At 26.9% G+C, this 27,923-nt stretch overlaps 1 protein-coding gene across 2 annotated transcripts; it reads left to right on the forward strand.

The window, feature by feature from the left end:
- Positions 1-16,090: 16,090 nt before the first annotated feature.
- LOC112707586 (protein ZINC INDUCED FACILITATOR-LIKE 1) lies at positions 16,091-27,752 on the forward strand. Of its 2 annotated transcripts, XM_025759383.3 has the most exons (18): positions 16,094-16,249; positions 16,370-16,598; positions 17,529-17,569; positions 18,096-18,156; positions 18,239-18,341; positions 20,167-20,269; positions 20,398-20,451; positions 21,291-21,353; positions 21,607-21,656; positions 21,762-21,837; positions 23,637-23,828; positions 24,098-24,185; positions 25,133-25,218; positions 25,314-25,421; positions 26,301-26,345; positions 26,437-26,525; positions 26,999-27,042; positions 27,434-27,752. In XM_025759383.3, the coding sequence occupies exons 2-18, from the start codon at positions 16,424-16,426 to the stop codon at positions 27,544-27,546; spliced, it is 1,491 nt and encodes a 496-aa protein (XP_025615168.1). In that variant the 5' UTR covers positions 16,094-16,249; positions 16,370-16,423; the 3' UTR covers positions 27,547-27,752. The 2 variants fall into 2 exon arrangements, with proteins under 2 accessions (XP_025615167.1, XP_025615168.1); XM_025759382.3 differs by having other exon boundaries at positions 16,091-16,598.
- Positions 27,753-27,923: the final 171 nt, after the last annotated feature.

The raw sequence follows: 27,923 nt of genomic DNA on the forward strand, positions 1-27,923 counted from the left end.
TTTGTGTCAAAATAATCGATGCTAAGAAGAACAAAAGACCTTGGACATGTAACGGATCTTGAAGTACTATTTCTGCATCCCCCTGACCAAATCCACCCACATTAGGATTACTCGTTAATGGTTGATCAAGTTTGATAGATTCACCCTCCGAAACAAGAAGTTCCGGTCCTGGAGGTATAATATCAATCACTTCACGTCCATCCGATGCATCCGCTATAGTTATTTCGTATCCCCCCTTTTCTTTTTCGTATGATTTTTTTACTATTCCCACTGCTGTAGCATTATACACAGTATTATTACTCTTGCTCCCATCGGGATAAATTTGACCCCTCCCCCTGTTCCTGCCTACATATATTGGATATTTTAAGAAGTGAACATCTCTCTTAGTAGCGAGATTGGGGGAAAGGATAGGAAAGGTGATTTCACTATATTTCTGGCCGGGAACAGGACCTACCACAAGAATATTTTTTTTTTGTCGGATGATAGCTTTGAAAAGAGAGATTACCCAACTTTTCTTTAATCTCGGGTGAAATACGATCGGGGGGCCCAATTCAAAGCCCTCCGGTAAAATAAGAACAGCCCCGACATTCAAAGTCCTTTTTTTACCATTAGCAAGAACTTGTTTGATTTGCATATCATAAGGAATTCGAACAACTGCTTTAAATACAGTATCAGGAAGTACCGTTTAAACCCTAAACATAGTAAGAAAAGCTCTCCAAATCATATCCTAATAAAAAAGAGCAGGTGCACGGTACAAATTAAATAAAGAAAGTTTTTCCCTCTTAATGAAAAGTTGTTGCACGCATTATTAGAGAACAAAGATAAAAAAATTCTCCTTTGAATGCACAAATAGCTATTGATAAAAAAGAGAATTATCCCAACATTAAAAGAGAAAATATCAAGTTTTATATATTATTGAATCATCAAGGAAGAAGGCAACCAATTCGTGCATATCGCATATCACACAAAATAATATTTTATTTCTTTGTTTTTAAGTGTGTTCTTACTTCTCTCTTATCTAGATTCAAGTTTACTTTGAGAGATACAAAAGACAAAGAAAGTAATGCGTACAAAAGTCATTTAACCGTTATTTGAGTGATTTAATTTCGAAAGTGTGCTGTGTTAGAGTACAATTGGTTCCCTTAACTAGGTTGGGTTAGCACTTAGGTGATTTAATAATTTTGGAATAGCTTAGATGTTTACAAGAGTGTAAGTCTCTTAGAATTGGTGATTGTAATCTATCTTGATCATAGTGAAAATTCTACCATTATTGTGGTGGAGACTAGACGTAGGTCACATTCCACTTCGTAGTCGAACCAGGATATATCGAGGCGTCATTATTTTCCTTTCCTGTTTTCTGCATTTTCTGTTCTGTATAATCAGGAGACAAAATCGCAAATAATCTTCTATCAAAACCAGAATTCTGTATAACTTGTTTATTCAGGGGAATGGATCCTTTCAATTGTTAAAAAAATCGAGGGAGTAAAGTGTGATCTATAACCTTTCAATGCTCTTTCTCTCATATTTTTTCTTGGTCTCACTTATAAAAATTAATTATGAGAGATCACATTACTCCCTCAATTGTTAAAAAAATTGAAAGGATCAATTCCCATTTATTCAGGTCTAAAAGTGGTTCCTTGATTCAACCGCCTTCTCAATTCACTTGAGAACCTTCAATTGGTATCAGAGTTTAGGCTCAAGGACAAGCTTCACAGTTTGGAGTTAACATTGCAAATAACATTGTTGCATTTACTCTAATGGAAGGACAATCCAATGATAGGTTGTCATTCTTTAATGGTACTAACTATGCTTATTAGAAAAAAAGCTAGCTATCAATTTGATGCATTGTGAAATTAGCTTTGAGAAATTTAAAAAAGTCTCAAGATGCAAAATCACAAAGGAGATATGAGACAAATTGCTGTTCACTCATGAAGGAACTGAACAAATTCAAAAAACTCGAGTTCACAAGCTTTTGAAGGAGTACGAAATGTTTCTCATGAAAAAAGGTGAAAATACAGATGAGATGTTTAAAAAATTTTCTATAATCATCAATAATCTTTATGCTATGGGAAAGAAACACATTGAAGAAGAGCTCATGAGAAAGATTTTAAGAAGTCTCACCAAAGAATGAAAAACCAAGAGCATAGCAATTGTTGAAGGCAATGATCTGAAAAAATCTCCTATGACAAGATGAGAGGAAAACTGCTGGCTTATGAACAACTCATCATGAACCAAAGAAAAATGATCCGGCACTAAAATCCAAGATCTCCTCCAAAGATGAAGCATCAGAAGATGATCTCTATGATAATGAGCTTATCTCCTTCATTAGAAAGTTTAGGAGAATAATGAGACAAAGTGAAAAAGAAAAAGGATCTTCTTCAAAGAACTTTAAAAGAGACCAAAACAAAGTTATCTATCATCACTGCAAAGAACTCGGCCATTACCGATCTGACTCGGCCATTACCGATCTGACTGTCCATAAAAGAATAAAGTGGACAGTAATAAAAAGGAGATGAATGTTCTAATGGCATCATGGGAGGATCTCGAAAATGACACTCTGACCATAAAGCCCAAATTTATCTCATGACTGATCAAATCGATTATGATGAGGTAGATTATACTAAACTTCCAGCTGATTAATTATAATTTAGTATTAATAATTTAACTAAAACTTCTGCAAATTTTTTTGAAAAATATAGGAAATGTAAAAATAAAAATAAAGTCTTGAAATTGGAGAATGACAAACTCAAAGAATAATTAAGTAAAATCGAATTTTTTAATGTTTTAAAACAAGAAAATGAGCTTTTGAAATTGAGATAGAGGATTTAAAAATGAGAAATTTTGCTACTGCATCAAATGATGCTCTTGCTGAAAATGAGAAATTACAAGAAATGATAAAAAAAATTAAATATTAATTTAGCAAAATTTGCTCAAGGTATTAAAATTTGGACAAAGTTTTGCTAATCAAAGGCCTCTCTTCATAAAATTTGGTTTTGATTTTGTGGAAGAAAGAAAATTTATTTTAAAAAATAATTTTAAAGTCTCCTCATCCAAAATAAAAAAGACCGAACTAGTTCTTTATGAAAATCAAAAGGACACTTATATCAAAAATAAGAATCCTCCTCTTAATTCTAAAATTCCAATAAGAAGCAACACTTGTTCCAATTGTTATAAAGTTGGACATTCTTCTCCTTAATATTTTATTTACAACAAAAAAGTTGATAATCATATTTATAATATTATTTGTGATTATAATATTCTTAGACAATTAAAAAAATTAACATCAAAGATTCAAGTTAGTTTTGATACCTAAATCTTTTTAAAAGTATTGTAAGTTTGCCTTACATTCATCCCAAAAAAAGCTGTTGAACAAGATGCTACAACTAAAGTGTAACTAGTTGCTACAGATGCTACTGATCTTTTTTTTTTTCTTGAATTGACGAGATTTTTTGAATGTTTATCTCTTAGGGCGAGATGTAATTTTTTTAGTAGATGATGAACAAATTCATTTGATTGATTATGTGATTTCTGATTTATTTCAAAAACTTGTTTTATTGCATCAAATTAGTTTTTAATCAAATTACTTTATGTATTAATCATTCTATTTATTTTGAAAATCTTTTCTAAAATTCCTTTTACAAACCATTTTCAAAATCCTTTCAAATTTATAGAGATTTTAATTTTGTATCAGTTATAAATGCCTCTAGCCTTCTATAGTTAAAATAGTTTATATCATTGTTGTGATAGAGATTAGACTTAGATCACATTGCACTTCATAGCTAAATTATGATATATTGAAGCGTCACTTTTTCTCTTCTCTATTTTCTGCATTTTTTATTCTGCATAATTAGAGAACAAAATCGTAAATAATCTCCTAAAAATAGAATTCTGCATAATTTATTTATTCAAGTTTAAAAGTGATTTCTAGATTCAATCTTCCGTCTTAACTCATTTGAGAATTTTCACTGACCAATACAAAAATTAGGGTAACAAAAATTTTAACAACTAAATCGGTCACTAATATTATAATTAATGATCGATTAAGCAATAGTCAATTAATTTGATAACAAAATCCTATTTTTAAGAAAACAAAGTACACCATAAAATAAAAGAATGTTATAAATATTTAATGGTAAAGGTTCTTAGTGACCAATAACAGATGTTTTATTTTATTGAAAATAATTTTGATAACCCTCTCAAAGTCTTATTTTAATATTTTTTAAAATCAAAGTTAATTTGACAAAAATAACTTATTTCTAATTTTTTTTAATGATATAACTATTTCTTTAACTTTTGAAATAAAAAATCATTTCTTTAACATATAATAACTTCACTTTCTTTTTATTAGTTTCTTTCAAATTTGTTGTTTTCATGTTTTGACATAAAAACACAGTTTTAGTTTTTTTTAAAAGATTAATTATAAAGATTGAACCCTTAACCCTTGCCCCTCATTAAACTGCTGCTCTTTACCTCGTTCATTTGCCTCCTACCTTGTTGGTCACTCCCCCACTTTTCTCAGTTCTCCTAACACAACACACTCTCTTTCTAATAGGGATGGTATGTAGTGGAATAGCTAGGGACGAATTTTCATTCTATTCGGTCTAGTTCCGTCCTTCTTCAACTTATATACTACTCGTCATATTTTTACATGTGAGTTCTAAACTAATGTACCCTAATCCTTTTTTATCTGTTCCATCTCTACTTGTCTTTATAAAAATACTTTAAAATTTACATATTTATACACAAATTAAAATAAAAATATAAAATTATTTTATTTATTTTTTAAATTTATTAATTTTTATATATTTATATTATATTATATATTTTATACTATACTATTATTATATAATATATACCCCGGAGAAGGTAAGGGAATTCACCCCAAACCCGACCCCTGCCCCATCCCACCCCACTCAAACATCCACCCAAAGAAAACCCATCCGCTCCAGGTCGGGTTATTACCTGTGCTGATTAGGTAGAGACGGATTGGATACCTCTACAAATTTAAATATTACTGTCAAGTCTGCTCTCTAATAAAAAATGGATGAGAAATGATGAATTGAATCATTCTTTAACTCTTTATTTTTAAAATAAAAATTTAAAAGTTTTTCAAGTATTTTTTGGACTTATGTATAGCAGATATATATTAATGTGTTCAAATAACACGTTTGCTTTTGAACTTGAATAATTAAACGAGCAATAAATGTAAGATATAAGGCTCAACAGAAGTATGTAGATGATATGTATTAGTTCAACCTAAAATACCTACGTTTAGTCTTTAAGTAGTTTGAGAGTTTTACTAACATAAAAAGTATACAAAATATATCCTTTGCACAAAGTCTTTTTAGAATATGGCTTTGACTCAGATTGAACTACTTTCTAAATCTAAGCACTTTTAATATTCTGTTAGCCATCTCAGACAAGATTTAGCTTGGATGCTCTAACAATCTAAAATTTTAGATATTTTTATCTCAAATATTTTTAAATAAGAAGTGACTCAGAATTGATACCCACAAAGTTAAGAATTTTAGATATTTTTTATTATTTTACGTAAAACTTAGATTAGACCGTAACCTAACCTAAGAATTTTAGTAGGAATGTTCGTGGATCGGATCCGATCCGTATATCCGTAGTGTTTATCCGAATCCGATCCGAAAATTGCAGATATGAATCCGATCCGCAAGGCTTTCGGATCGGATCGGATTGGATTGCGGATTTTGTGTTGCTATCCGCATATTCACGTATCCGCAAAAATAAAGAAATAAATAACTAAATACTCTTTTTGTGTTTTATTTCAACTAATAATTATCATATATGTTATATTATTTTAATTTATTATTTATAAAAAGTATGTTTAATATTATTTTAAGAGTAAATATATTTAAAAGAATACAAAAAATGAATTTTATTGATATTTTTTTAATAAAAATAAGCTTTTAAAAATATTTTTGTGTTTTGCAGATATATCCGATATTCGATCCGATCCGCAAAAATGCGGATCAGATCGGATCCAACCTTAAAAGTTGCAAATATTGGATCCGATCCGATCCAATGATTTTAGTGCGGATCAGATAGAAACTTTTGTCATATCCGATTCGATCCGATCTGCATTCACCCCTAAATTTTAGATATTCTTTTCTTAAACTTTTTTAAGACTAAAGATTACTATAGATCAGGTTATGATAAAGAAATTGTTGAGTTCAAAAAATTCGAATGATAACCAAGGAGATAAAGAATTCATGAACTTTGCAACTTATTTGCGAACCCTTTTTTTAAGTATTTTTGAGACTGCTCGAAAATGTTATAGATAAACATAGACTAGTTTCAAATTTATAAAAATATATATCTGATATAAGATATGAAAAAATACCTGAATAAAATGTCAATTTGTTTTATATAGAAAATATTTTGAACCATAGAAATATTGAAATTAAAAAGACAATTTAATAACCTTTTAAAATCGTCCATATTTTTTAATACACTAACAAAAATAACTTTTACTTTTGTTATGATAAAAATATTTTTAAAGTATTTTAAAACACAATAAAAATATCCAACGTCAAATATATATTCTTAAAAAAATACTTTTGAAATTAGATTTTGATGCGAATTTTGATAAATATGATTAAAAAAATTAAACATTATTATCCTTAAAATTTAATAATTTTATGCTTAACGTTTTTTTTTGTAAATTTTTTCAATAACCAAGAATACTTTTTAAAAATAAAAAATTTTAGAAAATAATTTTTTGTTTAGCTTTTTGTACGTACGTTTTAAATAATTATCTAAATATTTTTATAAAATTTTGGATAAATACATAAGTAATTTATTAAATACAAAATTTGTTTACTATCTCTAAAAAAAACTAATTTTTTTATTATTTATATTATGTTTTATAATATTTTAAAAATATTTTTATCGTTATTAAAAATAAAATTATTTTCCTTAACGTTTTAAAAATTGGAGACTATTTTAATAGTTTACCTTAATAAATCTATATAAGAGCATTATTTGTCAAGGTGGTGTATGTTATTGAGACGGATCATAAGTCATTGAATGCAATAGCGGCGTGCAAGGCAGCCACGATATGTAGCAGTAAAAATGATTTAACAAATTACATCAAATTATGTGTTAAGAAAATACCCATTACACACTGACTTCGTCAGTGCATCATGCATGATGCCATCAACCCACAAAACAAGATCAGAAAGTGAGGATGAAAATAATTCATATATATATATATATATATATATATATATATATATATATATATATATATATATATATATATATATACCAAACCAACAAATCATGTAAAAGGAAATAATATTTTTATAAACTTTTAGAATGTTGTTGATGAATAATAATTTCAGTTGATAATAATTCAAATAATAATTTGGAGATATTATTGGGATATAATTACACTATAATATTTTTGTCTTTTGTCACGTTTAAAACCGTGATAGCAAATAATAAAAAATTGTGATCATTGCTCAATAATGATCATGATTTTTTGGAATAAGTCGTAGTTGATAAATTATGAATAAAATTCGGATGATCATCATATAATTCAATAGTCATATATTTTAGAAAAAAGTGTTAGAAAATTTTATTTTGTAAGTCTATTTTGTGATATATAATAACTAATAATAACAAATGTAACGTGTTCTAAGGTGGATATTTGAGGTGGAGATAAGAAAATGAGCTTGCAAAAGGTACTCTGAATGGCTAGGAATTACACTTTCGTCTCCTTTTTGGATGGTAATGAAGATACTTATAAAAAATTTCGATATTTAAAATAGCAAAAATTTTATTTGAGTATAGGTAAAAAATCGAGTGATATTTACCTAAGACATTTTGGTATCTATAAAAAAGGTTGAGTAGATGACTTGATCCTACATAAAGATTTCTTCTACCAATGTTGGCCAGTTATTTCTCTGGTTGTATTGGGGTAAGATTTTGAGTTTTTGAAAATTAAATAATGGATATATTTGTAATTTATTATATTTATTTATAATTTTATTTTTAAAAAATTATTTATAAAAATAATTAAATTAAAATTATGAGATTTTAAATTTAAAATTAAATAAAACTCATAATTTTATAATAATTAAATATTTTATTTTTAAAATTTTAATAATTAAAAAATAATAAAAATTTATTAATTTAATTTAAATAACTAATATTTAGAATTTGATATTTTAATTTTATAAATTAAAATAAATAATTAAATTATTTGTAATTTTAATTTAAAGTATTTATTTAAAATTAATTAATAAATTAATAAATAAAATACTTTTAAAATAATTATATTAAAATATAATTATTACTTACCTTCTAATTTTATTAAAATTCATACACTACTCTTATTTTTTTTAATCCTAACCCTGATTGACATGCACTCTTACACTCAGTTGCACCCACTCACTCTTGGCTTATTCTCTCACACACCTACACACAGAGAACGAAGAGAGAGCTACAAGTAGTTATAAAATATTATTAAAATTAAAATTATATTTTTTTATATTTTAATTTTAATAATATTTTTTAAAATATCATAATTTCCGTAATATAAATTTATTAGAATAATTTTTTATTTTTAAAAATTAAAAAGTTTGCGTATTTTGTTAGTGGACAAGTATATCAATGTATTTGTTTCAAAATGTGTGTACCAGAAAGAGTGAGTGCTCACACTTTTATTAGATAGTATTTGGTGGAGAAACACAAATAGAAAAATTGAGATTAAGAGATAGAAATTAAAATAAATCTCAGTATTTTATTTGGTATAAAGTAGGAGACAAAAATTAAAATAAAAATAAAATTCTAATTTAATTTGTACAAAAGGTAAAATTGAAATTAATTAATTAAAATAAATGTATTTTAGATATAAAATGTCATTAAAATTTTAGTCTCTATCTCTAAAAATTTTAATTTCTTGTGTCTCTACTTTTTGAATGTACTGAAATACTAAAATTTTAGAAACATAAACAAAAATTTTAATACCAAATCTTTGAATCAATAAATATAATACTAAGTCCTAATATCTCCATCTCTATTTTAGTATTTAAAAACAAACGCTACTTTATAATTCGAATGAGAGAGATGCAAAGAGAATGTTGTACGTAGTTACTTTTTCCGTATTTATTAGTGCGTCGCATATTTATTTATATTTTCCCCGTTAAAAAAAAATCTTTATTGAAAAAGACAAGTGGCAAACTAATTTTTAATTAGTCGATACTTGTTAATTTTAATTTTTTAAATTTTAATTTTTTTTAATTTAAAATTAATTTATAATTTATAATTTATGATTAAATTCTAAAATTTAAAATAAACAAAATAATTTTAAAAAATTAATTAATATTAACCGAAAAAAATTGACTCCTTAACGTTATCTTTTTTTATTAGATGATGAGCAATACCCTCAACTTTAAGAATATGGTGATGATAGTGTTTCTCAGTCTCTTTGCATAGTATTATTTAGTTATGAATTTTGATTGAATTAAATTCATCATATATTAATATTATTAGAACTATATTATATGACTAATAAAATTTAGATTAAATTATTCTATTAGTTTTTATATTTTTTAAATTTATAATTAAAATTTTACTGTTTAAAAGTTTTTAATTAAGTCATTATATCAAATTTAGATTTATAATTAGGTCAGTTTTAATAATAAATATTATAAAAATATTTTTATTTATCTCACACTACTAATAAATATGCGTGTCTTAACATATCTATTAAATTAAACGTTTTTAAAACAGTAAAAATTTGATTATAAATTTAAAATTGATATTAAAACTAGCTACTTAATTAAAAGCTTTTAAAAGATAGAGATTCACTTATAAATTTAGTAAAATTATAAGAATTAATATAATAGTTTAATGTAAAAAATTTTTTACCAACATTTTAAATTTTAAGTATTAAATTATAAAATTTAAATCAGAATAATATAAAAATAAGAGGTTGCTCAAGTATTGGCTAATGTTGATCGAAACTATTGACGTCTTAATATTTCTTTTAAGATTATTTCATTTTCATATGTAAGAAAATACCTAAATAAAATAGGCAATTTGTATTATATTCAAAATATATTTGAATGATAGAAATGTTGAAATTAAAAAGACAATTTAATAAAACTAGATAAGAACATTATTTTCAAGGTGATGACCGTATATTATACATTATTGAAATGGATCATGACTCATTGAATGCAATGGCGTGCATGTGGCAGCCACGACGTAGCGGTTAAAATGATTGAACAAATTAAATCAAATTATGGGTTAATCAAATACCAAACACACTGACTGAGTCAGTGCATCATGATGCCATCAAGTATCAACACACAAAACAAGATCAGAAGGTGATGATGAAAAAAATTGATATATACCAAACCCACATAAATAATGTAAAAGAAAAATGATATTTTTATAAATTTTTAGAATGTCCATGAATAATAATTCCAAGGGGCAATTCAGGTAATAGTTTGGACAGATTGGGAATTTGGGATATAATCACACTACAGCATTTTTGGGTCTTTTATCGTTCAAAAATTGTGATACCAAGTAATAAAAGCTTTTAATGACCATATTGAAAAATTTACCCTAATAAAATGATTAGAGACTAAAATTATGTAGATGTTTTTTATTTAGATTTGGTTATACGTCTCCACTAATTAAAATTAAGTTTATGTAAATCAAATCAGAAAAATTCTGTTTAAGTATATACACATAAATCAAATCAAAAAGATTTTATTTGTGCACAAAAGTTTTTATTCATGTAAATCAAATTAAGTTAATTCGATTTTAGTAGTATAGAAGAGAGTGTCTCATTTTTTAAAATTTAAACTTCTTTTGATGATAAATTAAATTAGGCCAATTCGATTTACACTAGGAATATATGATAAATTGAATCAAGTCAATTTGATTTACTGCTTAACGTATTATAAAATATGGTAATTCAATTTATCAGGTGATACTATAAATGCAACTTGAGAGTTTGCTTCTATCTAGAATAGCACTCACAATAGCTAGTAAAGATAATTTTTTAGTTCTTGTACATTATAGAGAGACGATTAAAAAAAACGCGAGAAGGAATCAAACTTATTGATAAAGATCCAACAAGTGTCTTTATCAGACAATCCACTAGTTTTGCTAAACCGCAAAGTACTATAATACAAAAACTATGGGAGTCATGGCATCATCAATCGTATGGAGAAATTATTTTATAAGATTTTCATTTTTATTTTGCGAGATTTTGTGAAGTACGACTCCTTTGTAAAAGAGAATAATAAATATTTGCAAGTTTTGTTTTACTATCATCCTTAGTTTTTCAATCTGAGAACCCATGAACCGTTGAATTGAAATCTTCATCTGTAGGACTGCTAGGAGTCTCTAGCTCAATGCCTATAGTTACCTTTATATTTGCATTGTGGCTGCAATTGTATCGAAGCAGTGTTGGTGGCATCTTCGTCCGTTACAATGATTTAAAATATGTCAATGATGACAAAATTGGTGATAATTATTCTTTTGGTAAGCTTGCGATTGTGATGACTACTTTTTCTGGGACGATATCATCAGCTTTAGCGAGGGGCTGGATAACTAGATCTGGAAGATGAACTATAAGATGATAAGGATGTGAATCCTGTCATGATAGCTTAGGATAGTGATGAGAATTTAAGGAGGAGTATTCTAGTTGATCAAGAAAGGCCTTTCTAGTTTTTGAACGCAGTAATATTTGTAACACCTTACTACACAGAGCTTTACGCTTAAGTCGTAAAACAGAGGTAGATAGTGTGGTATTACGACCTCTAATCTAATAGCAGAAAAATATAATAAGTTAGAAGCCTTAAAAAACAGGTGAAATAAAAAATCGCGAAAATAAAGAGCGCAACAGCCAAGAAACGAGATTACTTGTGTGTGAAGAGACTAACATTCAAAGGCATAAATAAACAGAAAGTAGAAATAGAGGGTCAAGAAAATAAAGTAACAAGCTCATAACTCAGCTTGCGAAGCTAAGGTTGGCCGGAGAATATTTGCATACATATATACATACCGCAACAATCCAAAATACAAAGATAAACCCTAATTCTCCATAAACCTCTAAGAGGTACAAAATAAAGTAGCTATTCGGAGAGTTAAATACATAAGGTTATATATTAATTATACACCAAAATAACATCCCAGAAATCACTTCGCTGCAGAACTCCAGATGCCTACCGTGGTGCCTCTTGACGTGCATATGAAAAACAACAACACAGTATGAGATGAGAATCGGAGGTTCTCAGCATAGTAAAGGTGCCACGCACATAAGATATAAGGTCCTGGGAATGCCAGAGGTAATCCTAGAACGCCGACACTCAGATATAAAGCTTAAAGAAAATAAAGCAGAAACCATAAGTCGGGGTGGCTCTCTAAGGCTTTCTAAACTTAATCAATCCCTTAAATCTAACCAAAACCTAACTAGAACACTAAACCTTTCCACCTTACCTCCGTTCCTCCATCTCCAATGAAAATGCACAGACAAACAAGCAAACAATGACAAACATAGGTATGGCACAAGTAGTATAGATAGCAAGTATATCAATTTGCATATTATAATCAATTAGGCATTTCCAAGTAAAGCATAATTAGACAAAACCATACAAATGCAAGTGATGAATGTCTATCCTACTGGCCGTGAGCTCACGTGTCGATTATTTTTCCAGAACCCAACACATTTGGTAACTAACCCAGACATTAGTCTCTAGGTTGTGCATCTCCAGGAGGATCATAAACGAAGGTGAGTGTCTTTTCACCTTCTCCTGAAGGTTTCACGAAGGAGAGTGTCTTTCCACATCGAAGGAGTGTGTCTTTCCACCTTGCAACCAGAGAAGAATGTGGGAGAAACAATACGAAGGAGAGTTCTTTTCCACCTTCTCCACATCCTCGTCACAACAAGAAAGGGAACTTCCACCCTCAACTTGCCATCCGAACACATTTTTAAGTTAATACGCAAGCGAAATTGCACCCAAACTTTTCCATCTCGACTATTTCGGCCTCACACACATCTCGACCATTCTGGTCACACACAGTCATCCCAAATGTCATCATTTTCAATCCTTACTTCATCTCCAAGTTACCTCTATTTCCTAGCTTCACTTACTACTAGAGTTACTACTATGTTTTATGACTAAAAGAATGAAAATAGAGGTTTAGAAGTTTGAAATTTGACTTAAAAACACAAAAATCTATTTTTGGTGAAACAGGGGCCACGCGTATGCGTCGTCCATGCGCACGCCTGAAAAGCAGAGAAGGGAAAGTGACGCCTGCACGTCAGTCATGCGTACGCGTGGAGACGTTTTGTACTCCGCACACAAAACATGCATGGTACCATCACAACTATTTGGTTTCTGAACCATGCAGCAGCAGTAATACAGTGACGCGTGCGCGTCGACTAAGTGCACGCGTGAGAAGAAAAAATTATGGGTGACGCGTGCACGTTAGCCACGAACACGCGTGGGTGTACGTTTCATGAAAATTTTTAACCAAGTCTGAAAAAGCTGCAGAATTTTCAATTGGGACCCTAAACTTCCAATGCGCATAACTTTTTCGTTTTAAATCATTTTTCCTTCGTTTTTCAAACGGCATAAACTTTACAAACCCAATTTTTTATATAAAACAAGTTTGAAATCAATTGGGGTCCAGAAGTTAAGTTATGGCTCGTCAATGTTCCACCAAAAACCTAATTTCTCAAAAAGTCCAAACCTCATTTTCATTAAATTCAGGTTCAAAATCCACTTCCTATACATATATTCAGCACAACACATATCATAGCATCTCCATACAACTTTACTTTCCACTTACCAAATTACAATCCATCAAACTTCAATCCTTTTAGCAATCCACACCCTAAGTTTCTTACTTCCATCATCATAATCATCATTTTACCAAACATGCATATACAACCTATATCATCAATTTGCCAACAATATCCACACACCAAAGGATTATGGTTACCAACAAAAACATAACTTATATCATCAATCAACATCATTAATGCTAAGCATCCGACTTACATAATCATTTCAACCTATCCTATAGTTCTTTAGCCTAAGTTTTCACACGATATTATATATTAAATACGCGAAACCTAAACCATACTTTGGCCGATTTCCACGTATTATCCGAAACACCACCAAAGAGGCACCAAAGACATCTCCAATGATCCAAAATTCCCAAAGTAATGACACCCAAGCTCCACCAAGCCACCAATGTACACAATCAAACTCCAATTTACTTATACACAAACCTAATTCACAAATATCACACATTCATACCCAAAATTCAATACCTAATATACCAAACACATAAAATTAAAGAATTAACTAGAGTTCTAGAATTCTCATCTTACCAACAGAAATTGGGACAAGACTCAGCAAGTCTACCAAGTTAATTTGATCTTAAACACCAAAATTTAACAATTTTTAATATCTTTGCACATGAATTTTCAAAACTGAAACTAAGAAAATTGAGGAAGAAAACGTGATTTTCTTACCTTACAATGTACCGAGCTTTGTAGAGCTCGACGCCACGGACACGTGGCCATAAACGGTGAGGCGATTGGAGTTCGGAGTGAAAAGTCATGGAGGATTGAATTGGAACCAAGGATTTTGTGAATTACCTCATGTTCTTTCCCCTTTGAGCATTCTGCATTCTTTGCATGCAGAAGAGAGAGAAGTGAGCTGAAGCTCACTTAAGTGGGTGAATTGGTTGAGCCTACGGGTTCGGTTTAACTGGTTCGGTCCGTTCGATTTAATTTTGGGTTAAATTTTTTAAAATTAGTGTCAAAATTCTCGTTTTAATGAGCTATATCCTAATTTAATATAATATTCATATTTTTAATTTTCTTTTATTTAAATTAATTTATTGATTAATTATTCGCTAACTTTCTAGGATTTACAATATTCGTCACACTTTTTTACTTTAAACTTTAAGGCCATGGCACAGCAAAGATTTCCAAATATAGAATCTAGATTTAGAGACAGAAATTCGCATGATACATCAGCTCTAACTGAATTTTAAGTTGAATATATAGCAGTTTCAGAGTAAAGAAAAAATTATATTTAGTGTCAAGACTTATAGTATTTATTGTGGGATTGAGCATAAACTTAAAAGAAAATATTTTATAATTAATATAAATATTTTTTTATAGATGTTTAATAAAATTTTATGTTTATTTTAGTAATTTTGTATAATTAAAAAATATTAATTTAAGAAATAGTGAATATAAAATATAAAATATAAAAATATAAAAATATTTAATTAAATATTTTAAATTATATTAATTAAAAAATAAAATATATAATTATGTAATATATTAAAAAAATATAACAAATAAAAATAAGTAAATTGGCTTAGTGGTAATCAAATTACTCCTCATCACAATAACAATTTAGTAATTAATTCTAAAAAAGGTGGCAGATAAGTAAAAAAAAAAACTTAATTGTGAATATAAATTTTATTAATTATATTATAATGAAATTTAATTATAAATATCATTATATATTATTCTAGTGACATGTTTTTAATGTTAAATAGAATATTTTATGCAAGAAAAAATAAAAAAAAAAAGAGCAAGACACAAGTCAATTCAAAGTTGTGATTAGAAGGAGATCACTTCAATAAAGATACTAAATTTTTTTTTTAAAGACGTTTATATGATATTATTGGACATCTTTATTAAATCGGTTAATAATTTATTTTTTAATAAATTAGAACAAAATCGGTTTATTTAATAATAAATCCAATTATCCGCACTATAATTATTAGACCTAATTTGATCCAATTAATTTAATACAACTATAATAAAATTTTCTTCAATTTAATTAATTAAATATATCAAATCAAAGTAATTCAAATACAAATTTAATATAATAACATACACATAATATTTTTAACATATAAATTAAAATAAAATGAATTAAGATTATTTAATATTTACACAACTTATATATATAAAGGCATTTAAATAAATTTTTTTGCAAAAATTTTACCGATTCTCATGAGATAAATAGCTCAATCCCTGTCTCCATTCCTATAAATTTTTGCAAGTTCTCATGATTAGTCTTTCCGTCGCAAATAAATGCCAATTTTTTAACCATTCTTATGAGTGTTGTGTCTCCTTCTACATATAAGTAGTGGAACCCGTCCCTCGTGTTCTTAACTCCCATTTCATTTTTTCAGTCCCAGGCTTCCTTCGACAACTGTACGTTCGCATTCTCAACCGTCACTTCTTTCGTGTCTCTTTCTCTTCACTAATTTTCTCATTCTCTTTTATTCCATTTCATTTATCTTCTTGTTGTTGCTGCATGTTGGATTCAAATAGCAATAATTGAAGAGAAAAGTGAAGGGTGTGAAAAATTAAAAAAAGAAAGAAAAAATGAGAAATGTAGATTACCATTCAAATAATAATAATGTTAGGGAGGCATTACTGGTGAAGAAGAAACAATACCATGAGGATTGTCCTGGTTGTAAGGTGGATCAAGTCAAAGATATGAACCATAGTGTCTCCATTAAGAATCTTTTCATTATATGGATCGTCGTCTTATGTGCTAGTAAGTTTTTCTTTTTTCTCTATTTATTCTCATTAATTTCTTAGACTGTGTTTGGTGTTATTATATGTCCTCTCTGTGTTTATAACTGAATTCAACTAGCTAGGTTGCTATATAAACTGCTTTCTAACTTTATAATCGGAATTACACCATTCAAAAATGTGATCAACAAAGTTGTTTTTATACAAAAAAGGATAATAGTTGAAAATTATTAAATAATAATTTAATTAAATATATTAAATTATCTAATAATTTTTAACTGTTGTCTTCGCATTAAGACGGAAGACAACTACATGAAAGTACCAAAAAATGATATATAAAAGATAAAAAAGAAAAAAAAGAATAGTTCTTTGATTTATGTTTTTTTTTTCTTTTGTTGTTTTCTTTTTTCAATGTAAGGGTGTGCATTTGTGAACTCAATACTAAAACAGCACTAGTAGTATTTTTGAAGCAATATATAATTATATTAATATAATAGATCGAAGATCTGGAATCTCGGTAATTTATTTCTCCTTTTAAAAAAAATAGTTTTGAGAAAATTAAAAAATTACTAACTAAAACCATAGTTTACTTTGATCTTTGTGTTAAATGATTGAAATTGTGTATCGAATAATAAGGACCCATAATTAAAAGTTTTAGCTAATCCCAAAAATATGTACACTGGATCTTCTACGCTCTAACTAGTTAGTATGAATAATAAGCATATGAGATTAGTTAAGATTATTATAATCATGGTGTCTTAATTACTAGTAATTATAAATTTCAATAATACAAAAAAAAATGTTGAGAATGTTTACTACAAACTGGTTCTTATTGATCTTCATTTCTTGCTGCGTAAAAGTTGAAACTTGAAACACTTCATTTTTTCTTTTCTTTTTATTTTTTGTAATATTTGATTACTTTTATGATGCCGTTTTCTTTTGCTCTATACAGCGCTGCCAATATCATCTCTGTTTCCGTTTCTTTATTTCATGGTGAGTTTCGACAACACTTTAACCATTTACTATTGTTACCGCTTTCATTTGTCATTTTGTGACACTACTTGGCTTTCCCATTATATTTAGTTTTAGAGAAAGTATGGGTACACAATGTGTACTGGTTACTTTTGAAATTAGGATAAATATGAGTAAATTTTATTTTTATCTCATATTGGGTCAATTAAACAATCTATTATATACATTATATAAATACACTATTAGTTCTCTAGTGGGACTTATTTTGTTTCTGTTCAAAAAGTGTGTATCCATGATTTTTTTTAATTTTAACTTACTAAGAACGTCAAACATTTTACAAGTTGTCTAATCATATTTTCTATTCACTAGGTTAATATAAAAAATGTTATGTAATTAGATTCACGTCTTAAATTATATTAAATTAATCAAGTATTAAAATTAAATTTATAAAATATTAACTTATGTTTTTGTAAAATACAAATAGATCAAGTATTAAAATACAACATATATCAACTTTCTTATAATGCAACATGTCGTTTATTGGCAGGTAAGGGATTTTAACATTGCAGAAACAGAGGCAGATATTGGTTCCTATGCCGGTTATGTGGGTAAGGTTACTTTTTTTTAGCATTTCAATTCTTTCAATTGTTGTATGATCTAGTATGAGTTCATAATGTTGAAATGTTGCAGGATCAACATTCATGTTGGGCAGATGTTTGACTTCTGTTATGTGGGGAATGATTTCTGATCGATATGGTCGGAAACCTGTTATAATAATTGGGGTTATCACAGTGTAAGTATCTATATGTGCATGTTCAAAGATTGGTATCCAACCTTTTCTTTTTAAAATATCTTTTATTATATACAATTTATGATGAAATTGTGAAAGAATAAAAAAAGAAAAGATGAAGAAATTTTATTGATTATTGATTGATTGAAGTGTATTGAATTGATGATTAAATTGCGAAGGTAAAACTAAATATATATAGAACATTGTCTACAAAAGATAAAAGTAAAGATAAGAAGATAACATAAAGATAAAGATAAGACTAAATTTGTTGGGTTAAATTTGTGAGTCACGAGACTTCTTTATTGTTGTCATGAGTAAGGTGAACGAGTAATTTAATAATTTATAAAAAAATATTATTTTTAAGATTTGAATTTAAATTTTAAGTTAAATTATAAATTGTTTGTCATTTCAACAAATTTATTTTTTATGTATATTTAGTTCATAAAAAAGTGAATATTATCTATTGATATATTATATACATATATATGCAGAGACTCATGTACAATTATTTTTATAAGATAATTTAATTTATTTGATTAAATTATTACCAAACAGTTTTTAATAATTAATTTTATATAAACATTGTATGTGAATTTTTATTATTATATTAAAATATAAATTAAAATATATATTAAAAATAAATTAAATATATATATTTATACACAAGTATATGATAACAAATTTAGTATTGATTTTTAGGATATTTTGATAAATGAATTATATAAAACTTTATAAATTTAAAAATGATTTAATATTTTATCGCATCACTTTATCATGACATATAAATAAAAATAAATATTAACTAATACTAAATTATATATTTATTTATATCTAAATGCTAAAATATTTAGTAATTTTGATTATTAAAATAATAAATATTTTTTAACGCAAGAATTTTTTTTTTTTTAACTCAAGTGTCAAGAGTAGGACAAGGAGATAGAACAAACAGCAAAAAATAAAAACAAACTATAAAAAGATCTCCCCCCCCATCGGTAATGTGTCCGGTTTATTTTATGGAGATAGTTAACATGTATCCTAATTTCTAAGAGTACTTAATACAATTATTTATAGTGAAAGATTTTAAATTTTTCTTTTAATAATATAAATTAAGAATTTAATTTTGATGCACGGTCACTAATAAATAATTTTATATATATCTAATTATGTAATATTATATTATAAAAAATTATTATTATTTTGTATTTTTATTGACTGCATAAATAATCATTAAAAAAGATGTATGAAATTAAATAATTTTATAAAATATTTTACATTATCAATGTGTCAAAATTAAATTCTACAAAATAAATGTATTGAAAATTTACTTTTTTGTATTTTAATAAAAAATTTTAATTTATAATTTTAACATGTGTCATTAAAAGACAAAATAGCAAAATTCTTATGTTTCTCCACATTTGACAGGCTCTGTCCACCCAAATCACTCATTTCTGTAATTACTATCAACAATTTATTGAAGTTAAATATCATATCACATATCACTGTTTGTCAAAAATAAATCTTTTGAATTATTTTTTTAGTTATTTAATAAAATGTGTTTTTAACCTTAAATTATTTAAGGGAAATTAAATAAATATATGTAAAAAAAATTATAATTCATATTTTATCAAATAAATAAAAAGAATTGAGAGGATTTATCCGGTTATTTATCCTACTTAAATGGAGTAAAAGCCAATTACTTGTAATATCTTTCATAAAAGCAATTAATTCTTGAGTAGATACTATTAATGCAATGTATTAGGAGAATAAATTATTTTTTAACCTCTGTGATGTATTTTCCGATAATTAATGATTGTTTACTTGATTTCAGTGTGATTTTCAACACATTGTTTGGTCTTAGCACAAGTTTTTGGATGGCAATTCTCATGAGATTTCTTCTTGGAAGTCTAAATGGTTTGCTTGGACCTGTCAAGGTACCTTTCTTTACAATAATTTTTACTTTGATAATTTGACATGTTGAAAAATTAATCTACAATGAGATGGGAAATAATTAAAACTTTTATCATTTAAACTTCCATTGACATCCTCATCTTTCTAACAGGCCTATGCTACTGAAATTTTTCGAGAAGAACACCAATCTCTTGGACTTTCAACTGTAAGCTCCTCATAATTCTTTTGTCTATGAATAACTTTCTTTTCAGATTAAAATTTGTGTCCAATAATATTTCTCATTTTGAAGTTTTGATGTAGTATTAGTTAAGTGTATGTTTCTAATGTATGTTGTCCTTACTTTGTCCAATAATGATTTTACAATTTACTAAACATTACATCTGTTACAACTTACAACAACCGTTCCATTACATTTTGAAGATTCGGTATCTTTAGAATAGATACGAAAATTTAGGTTTAAATTTATGTAATTTTGAATCTACCAAAAATTAAAAAATGACAAAGTTGATTATACTTCTTAATATAAATAGTAAGAGCATTCCCATGGTTCGGTTTTAATTTAATTTAATTTAATTTTAGATCTTACAAAAAGTTATATTAACATGATTTTTAAGGATTACGTTTCATAAATAATTATTTGAAATTAAATATAAAATTGTCAATCTAATATTTAATTTTATTTTATTTTATTTTTTATACAAAAATAATTTAATTAAAATTTTATCAAAATAGAACCATTTTTTCTATAATTTTTTATTTTATTAATAATCTTTAATACATAATAAAACTTATAGATGTCAAATTTAAAACTCAAAAAACTATTAGAGTTTCTTTTATTGTATGAAGGAAGTATTAATTTTGACTTCTGAGACAAGAAAAAATCTCAGGAGTTAATACTTTCATTAAAATTTAACTATTAAGAAAAAAATATATAATATCATATTATTAAAAATATTAATAATAAATAAAAAATAACTACAAATAACAAAATATACTGCGCTAACACTATTGTTGTTACAATTCAATATGTTTCATTTTGTTCAGGTGAGTGCAGCTTGGGGCATAGGTTTAATCATTGGTCCAGCGCTGGGAGGTTATTTGGCTCAGGTACTGTATACCTTTTTTTTTCCTTATCTAAATAATTTAATATTTGTGCTGAACAATAATAACTAAAATTATTAAAAACCGCTGGACCTCTGAAATTTCTAATTTAACCAGTATTGTCTAAAGAAATACATTTATTGTCTGAGGATAGAAAACATAAATTTTAGACGTAGTTCGTATTTAATAGATATAGTTTGCATCTTCAAGTCTTATGTGCAAGCACATTTTTAATTCTTTTCAAAATTATGCAATGCAGCCAGTAGAAAAGTATCCAAATATATTTGCAAAAGATTCCTTTTGGGATAAGTAAGTATACTTTTTTAATTTTTATAAATATCTCTGTTTCTTTCTATAATTTTATCCTTCAATTATGTGTGGATTTTCATTTTGTGAACACATATTGTTTTGCAGGTTTCCATACGTCTTGCCCTGCTTTGTAATATCAGGATTCGCACTTGTAGTTTCTATTGTTTGTATTTGGATTCCGGTATGAACCTTCAGTTATTTATATCCTCTCTCTTTTGCAATATTTGTCTCCTAAAATCTTTTAGATTCTGCGTTTATAAGTACAAAATATAATTCTTGAACTACTTTTACTCTTAAAATCATTTTTATCTGAATAAATATCCAAATTAGTATTAAAAAAATGTAGATTTTATTTTTTAGAAGTTTTATTTTAGTCTCCAATAAATTTTTATTCTTTAAAAGTTTTCAAAAACTTTTTCTTATTCAATAGATTGGCTCTTTCATTATTTTAAAAAAGACTAATTTATCTTATAGTTGATATTTTTTTAATTTAATTGTCTTCTAATAAAATTTGTTAAAAATTTATTTATCTAATACATATATTAAAATTTTGATTAAAAGTGAAGGAGAAACTAATTTATCTAACAAGAGTAATTTTTGAGGATTTCTATAATAAAATTTTGTTAGAAATTAAAGTATTTGATCTAAAATTTTTTGAGTTTTGTTTATTCTTGTTATCTTTTTCTGTTGGAATAGGTAGTTGATTATAAATTTTAAAAGTGGATTAGAAAAAAAAAATAATTATAGTCATTTATGTATGTTTTTTAATAGAGTAAATGATTATTTTTTATGATGAAAGATTAAGGCATTGACAATATTAACCATGACTAATTTAAATAAATTTTATAACCACAAAAGATTTTATTCGTAGTTCTAACTAAACGTTAGTCTATAAAAAACACTATCGTCATCCAAATCTCTTTTTTCTCCTTGAATAATCTCTTTCTTTTTTTCATCTTTACCAAATTAAAACTCTAAGCTACCATCTTCTCTCGCTCCATTCTTATTCCCATGGTCACCACTGTCGGCACTCCCAACACACCCTCCATTTCCATCACCACTTCTATTATTATTAGTGTCTCGGAATGAATCAATTCACAACAAATGAAACCAATCAGAACCCTATTGCGGTGAAAACATAACCGCTCTATTAAAAAGTGGTTGACAAACTAATTTATTTATTTTCTTGCCTTTGTCTCGTTTCACTTTTACAAATTGGGACTTAAGATTTGATTAGGTAAAAGAAGATGAGAAAAAGAAAGAGAGTATTCAAGGAGAAAGAAGAGATTTAGATAATATTATTAACACTAATTGAAAACTAACGGCATCTCTAATAGACTAATATTTGGTTAGAAATATCAAATAGATATAATTCTTTATGGTTACAAAATCTATTTAAATTAATCATTAAGGTAAAATACTAAATTCGTCCCATATGTTTGAACGTAATTCTGTTTTGATTCTTAAGGTTTAAAGTGTCCTATTTGAATCAAAGAAAGTTTCATTTAATATATTTATTTATCATTTTTCTTACAATTCAAATTAAATATTTTCTATAGAACTAAGAAGGATGATAAATAAATGTATTCATGCATTCACGGTTAATTTTGTGCCTTTAAAGCTTATACTTGCTATTCAGATTATCGACCTTATTCTTATACTGCTCTCATGTAGGACATTCCGTTAATTATTTGCTTTAACCTCATGCTAGGACTACATTGAAACTAAATAAAATTTTTTTAGATTCAAATAGGACACTTTAATCTTAAGAACCAAAATAGAATTACGTTCAAACGTAAAAAACTAATTTAATACTTTATCCTTAGTCATTATTATCAGTATCTCAATCTTTCATAATCAAAATAGCTATTTTTTCTTTTTCAAAAGACAAACATTGACAAACAGAGGAAGTAACAAATTTGTGATGAATAATATTCGTTCATTTTTGCGCCTTTGATTTAGAATTTGATGATTTTGCAGGAAACACTTCACAACCACAAAGAAAGCAATGAGTTCATAGATGATGCCGAAGCTATCGAAAATGGAAGCAGTGGGAATAAGAAAGACAAGAATATGATCCATAAGAAAGAGAACCTTCTCTTGAACTGGCCTTTAATGTCATCCATCATTGCTTATTGTGTTTTCTCACTTCATGATATTGCTTATCAAGAGGTTAGGAATTCGGTTCATGCAACTCTTCTAATCTAACATAATTCCTCTTTGGATTCTCCTCTTTCCTTCTATTTTGCACCTGTATGAAAAAATATGATTTAAAGTACAGACATAAAGATTTATAATTCAGAGTCTAGAATTTAAAATAAATAAAATAATTTATATTTATAATTTTCACTTATTAAATTCTGCAAGTTAAGGGTAAAATTTAAACTTCTACAAAATATGAAAATGTGACATTTGAATTTTGTTCTTTCAATTTTGTTTAGGTTTTCTCATTATGGGCTGTGGCTCCTCCAAAGCTAGGGGGTTTGAACTTTACAACTGATGTCGTTGGTGATGTTCTTGCAGTATCAGGTATCAATTTGACATTTTGACATCTAAAAATATTTTCCTACTCATTTTTTTTCCAATAAAAGAAGTAAAAGGGTCAATAGTATACCTAGGGGATCACTCCACAATAACCCTAAGTTTACTCCATTCTAGTTTTTATTTATCTATTACAGTAGTATAGTCTTTTTTTCTTTTTTAAACATAAATTGAATTATAATATTACAAATTTATTTACATTATATACTCGTACACAAGATATTTTAAAAATTTCTATCCACTATTTTATCTCGGCCAAATTTTACACATTGTCATTGTATCAAAGTCTCAGACCAGTAATATAATCTCTTATTTATACTTGTAATGGCTCCTAATGGGTCCAGTCCACTAATTAAATGGCCCACCGCTAATTGGGTCCATGCCATATATAAAATAGGAAACATTTCAAGTGCACCGGAGAACATCGATGTACCAGTTGTTTTAACCGTTGATTTTAATTAATATATATTATATATATTTTTTATAATTCAAATCAATGGTTAAAACAACTGGTGCTCCGGTACTCCCAGTGCACTTGAAATGCTTCCTGTAAAATAATAGTTTAAATAAATTTTTAGTTACTACAAAAAAAATTTTTTTAAGTAAAATTAAAAAAAAAACTTGGTTTTAGTCTAATTTGTCATTTTAAGTATTGTGTAGCAAACTACCAAAAAAACAAAAAAAGTATTATGTCAACACTTAAGAAAATAAATTACGACATAGACAAAAATCAAAATATTTTAAATTTTATTACACCAAAATTAAAAATGAGTATTTTATACGAATCAAAAGCTTATTTAAACCTAACATAATATATAATTGGCTGATAATATAAGCAACTTGATAGACAATGTATTAAAATTATAACATTTAACTGATATTAGATTTGGACTTTGCATAATTACTGATTTAATTATTTCTGAAATAATGGTCAGGTATTTCACTCATCATCTACCAAATTTTGCTATACCCTTCTGTGGAAAGAGCTTGTGGACCTATTGGCATTGCTAGGATCTCAGCGGTCAGATTTCAATTCACCTAATTGCTTTTAATTATTGCAATTCAGTGTATCATATTTTTATATTTATATGTGTTCTTGGTTGGAACCACGTGCAGATTTTATCCATTCCACTTTTGCAAAGTTTCTCCTTCATGACAATGTTATCAGGCACAATACTATTCTTAGTGATATGTGGTGCTTCAATTCTGAAGAATCTTCTAGCTGTAAGTTTGCCTTTGTTATTTAATCATTCATTAATGACATTATTAAGGGTTTAAAATAATGATTCAACCCCTTGGATTCACAATAGTTGCCACTTTAGTTATTTGCACACTGCTAATTAATCAGAAACGTTTGGTAATAAAAAAATATTAGACAAAAAAAATCGAAATTTGTCTTATTTAACATTTATTAATTGTCACGATAATTAATAAATGCTAAAGCGACAATCAATGAATGCTAAATAAGATAAATTTTGATTTTTTTTGGCTAATTAAAATAGTGCATGCTATGGTGTTTATGGTTATGGTGATTATATAACTTTAACAATGCTTAAAAGTGTTGCAAAAATTAAAAATAATATTTTTTAATTTAAAAAATAATTATAAAAAATATTATCAAAATATAAAAAAAATATGATTTTAATTTTAACAACACTTAAAATTGTATAGCCAATATAACTATAGACACTATAAATTTCACCTATTTTATTATGTATTGTGATTATCCTTATGCATGCAGAGAATTAAAAAGGAATATTTTTAATAAATATCACATTAAAATGTGAAAATGACAAACTTGTTGAACAAAACAATTTCTTCAACGTAACAGTTATTATAATATGGAGATTATTGTAATTTACATGAAAAATAGGTATAAAAATGTGTATCAACAAAAATGACAAATTTGAAATTTCATAACTATCACTTAAAATGGTCATATATAACTAGAAGAAAATGTAAAACATGTTTATATTGTACATTAAAATTAAATTTATAAAATAACATGATTGGCTTGAATAGGCCTAAGAAGATCAATTTAGTAAAAAACTAACCTTATCCAAATTACAAGTTTGACTGATTGTACTTTTTTGTTGGACTCAGGTAACAGTAACAACTGGGTTGTTCCTCATACAAAACAGAGTAGTGGTAAATTTCTCTATAATTCAATTAACGTTACAAAAAGGTAGAGACTAGGTTTTCATGGAATTATTGAAATATGTTGATTTTTGGAAAACAGGAACAGCACCAAAGAGGGGCAGCCAATGGCCTTTCAATGACTGCTATGTCTCTATTCAAAGCAGTTGGTCCTGCTGCTGGTGGTGCAGTGTGAGTATCTAACTATCTATGATTTCTTCTCTCTTTTTTGTTTTTATTATTATTATTATTATGTCTTAGGGGGCAACTCTGATTTTTAGAGATCGAATTTTGGTATTTTTTGCATGTACTTTTTAAATAGCTATTTAAATATTTTTTTACAAAATTTTAGATAAACCAAGTTTGCCAATCGGCATCTTAGCATTGACCCATGTCTCTTAATTTTATTTTGGGTTAGCCTCTAACGCTTCAGAAGTTCTATACTTTCATAAAAAAAATGTTTAGAAGACAAAAAAAAATTTAAAATAGTTTAATTTTTTTTATTTTACATTCATTAATTATTTTTAAAATAAATAGATAATTTTAATTATAATAAATATATAATTATAAATATTACATATATAAACTAAAAATATTAATTAAATAAGATAAGTTTATATTATTGTCATTTTTCATTTTTCATCTTATAACCTTTGTGAATGCAGATTAACTTGGTCACAGAAGCGGATGGATGCTTCTTTCCTCCCAGGTATGATGCTCAACTAACTTTTTAGTGCTTTTGATGGGATATGTTACTTGCACAAGTAAAATACAAAATTTTAAATGAAATTGAAAATTTTGAATGAGATAATTGACTATAGTGATTGATGTAACATTATATAGTGGATAACAGTATAGAAACTGTTTACACCGTCACTTAATTACATCTATTTAGATGACTATTTACGCAATGAATATAAAAAGTAATTATTTTTAACTAATTTTAAACTGATAATGTATTAAAATTAAATTCATGAAAAAAATGGCTAAAAATATATCTTTCTTCTGTATCAGCTAAGTGTTTACTTTTTCATATGCAAGTAATATTTCTAGTTTTTTTTATCTATTTATATAGTTGGAAATTATATATTTAACTGCAGGGCCCCATATGGTATTCTTTGCCTTGAACATAGTTGAAGCAGTTGGAATATTGATGCTGTTCAAACCATTCCTTGCTGAAAAGAAGAAAACAAAGAGAGTTCAGTTAAACTAATAAGCTAATCAATTTTGTCATAGTGGAAAATGTGTGATGCTAGTTGCCACATTCATAGCAGTAATTGAATCTATGAGTAGATATAGAGCAAAATCAAATGAACTTATGACAAGTGTGGTAATTAAAAGGAGCGAATGGTTAATTGGCACTTTTTCTTTTTCGCTCCTGCTTAAAAAAAATTAATAAAGCTTTAGTTTCATCATTGAGATTTGAGATTGTAAGCATGCATGCATGATTATGTTTTAATTTAATCTACGAAATTACATGTATGCTTTAGTTTAATCTTTTGAATAAATTGAATAACAAAAATGTAACTTTGGGACGAGGAATTCGGCTAATTTTTTTTATATTGATTAAATATATGTAATACATTGTTA

This window comes from Arachis hypogaea, chromosome 8, assembly GCF_003086295.3.
Source record: "Arachis hypogaea cultivar Tifrunner chromosome 8, arahy.Tifrunner.gnm2.J5K5, whole genome shotgun sequence".
NCBI lineage: Eukaryota > Viridiplantae > Streptophyta > Magnoliopsida > Fabales > Fabaceae > Arachis > Arachis hypogaea.

Coding starts and splice junctions, on each gene's coding strand:
- LOC112707586 (XM_025759382.3), top strand. CDS start 16,424: ATGAGAAATGTAGATTACCATTCAAATAATAATAATGTTAGGGAGGCA. Junction 16,599..17,528: donor GATCGTCGTCTTATGTGCTA/GTAAGTTTTTCT, acceptor TGCTCTATACAG/CGCTGCCAATATCATCTCTG. Junction 21,838..23,636: donor TTGTTTGTATTTGGATTCCG/GTATGAACCTTC, acceptor ATGATTTTGCAG/GAAACACTTCACAACCACAA.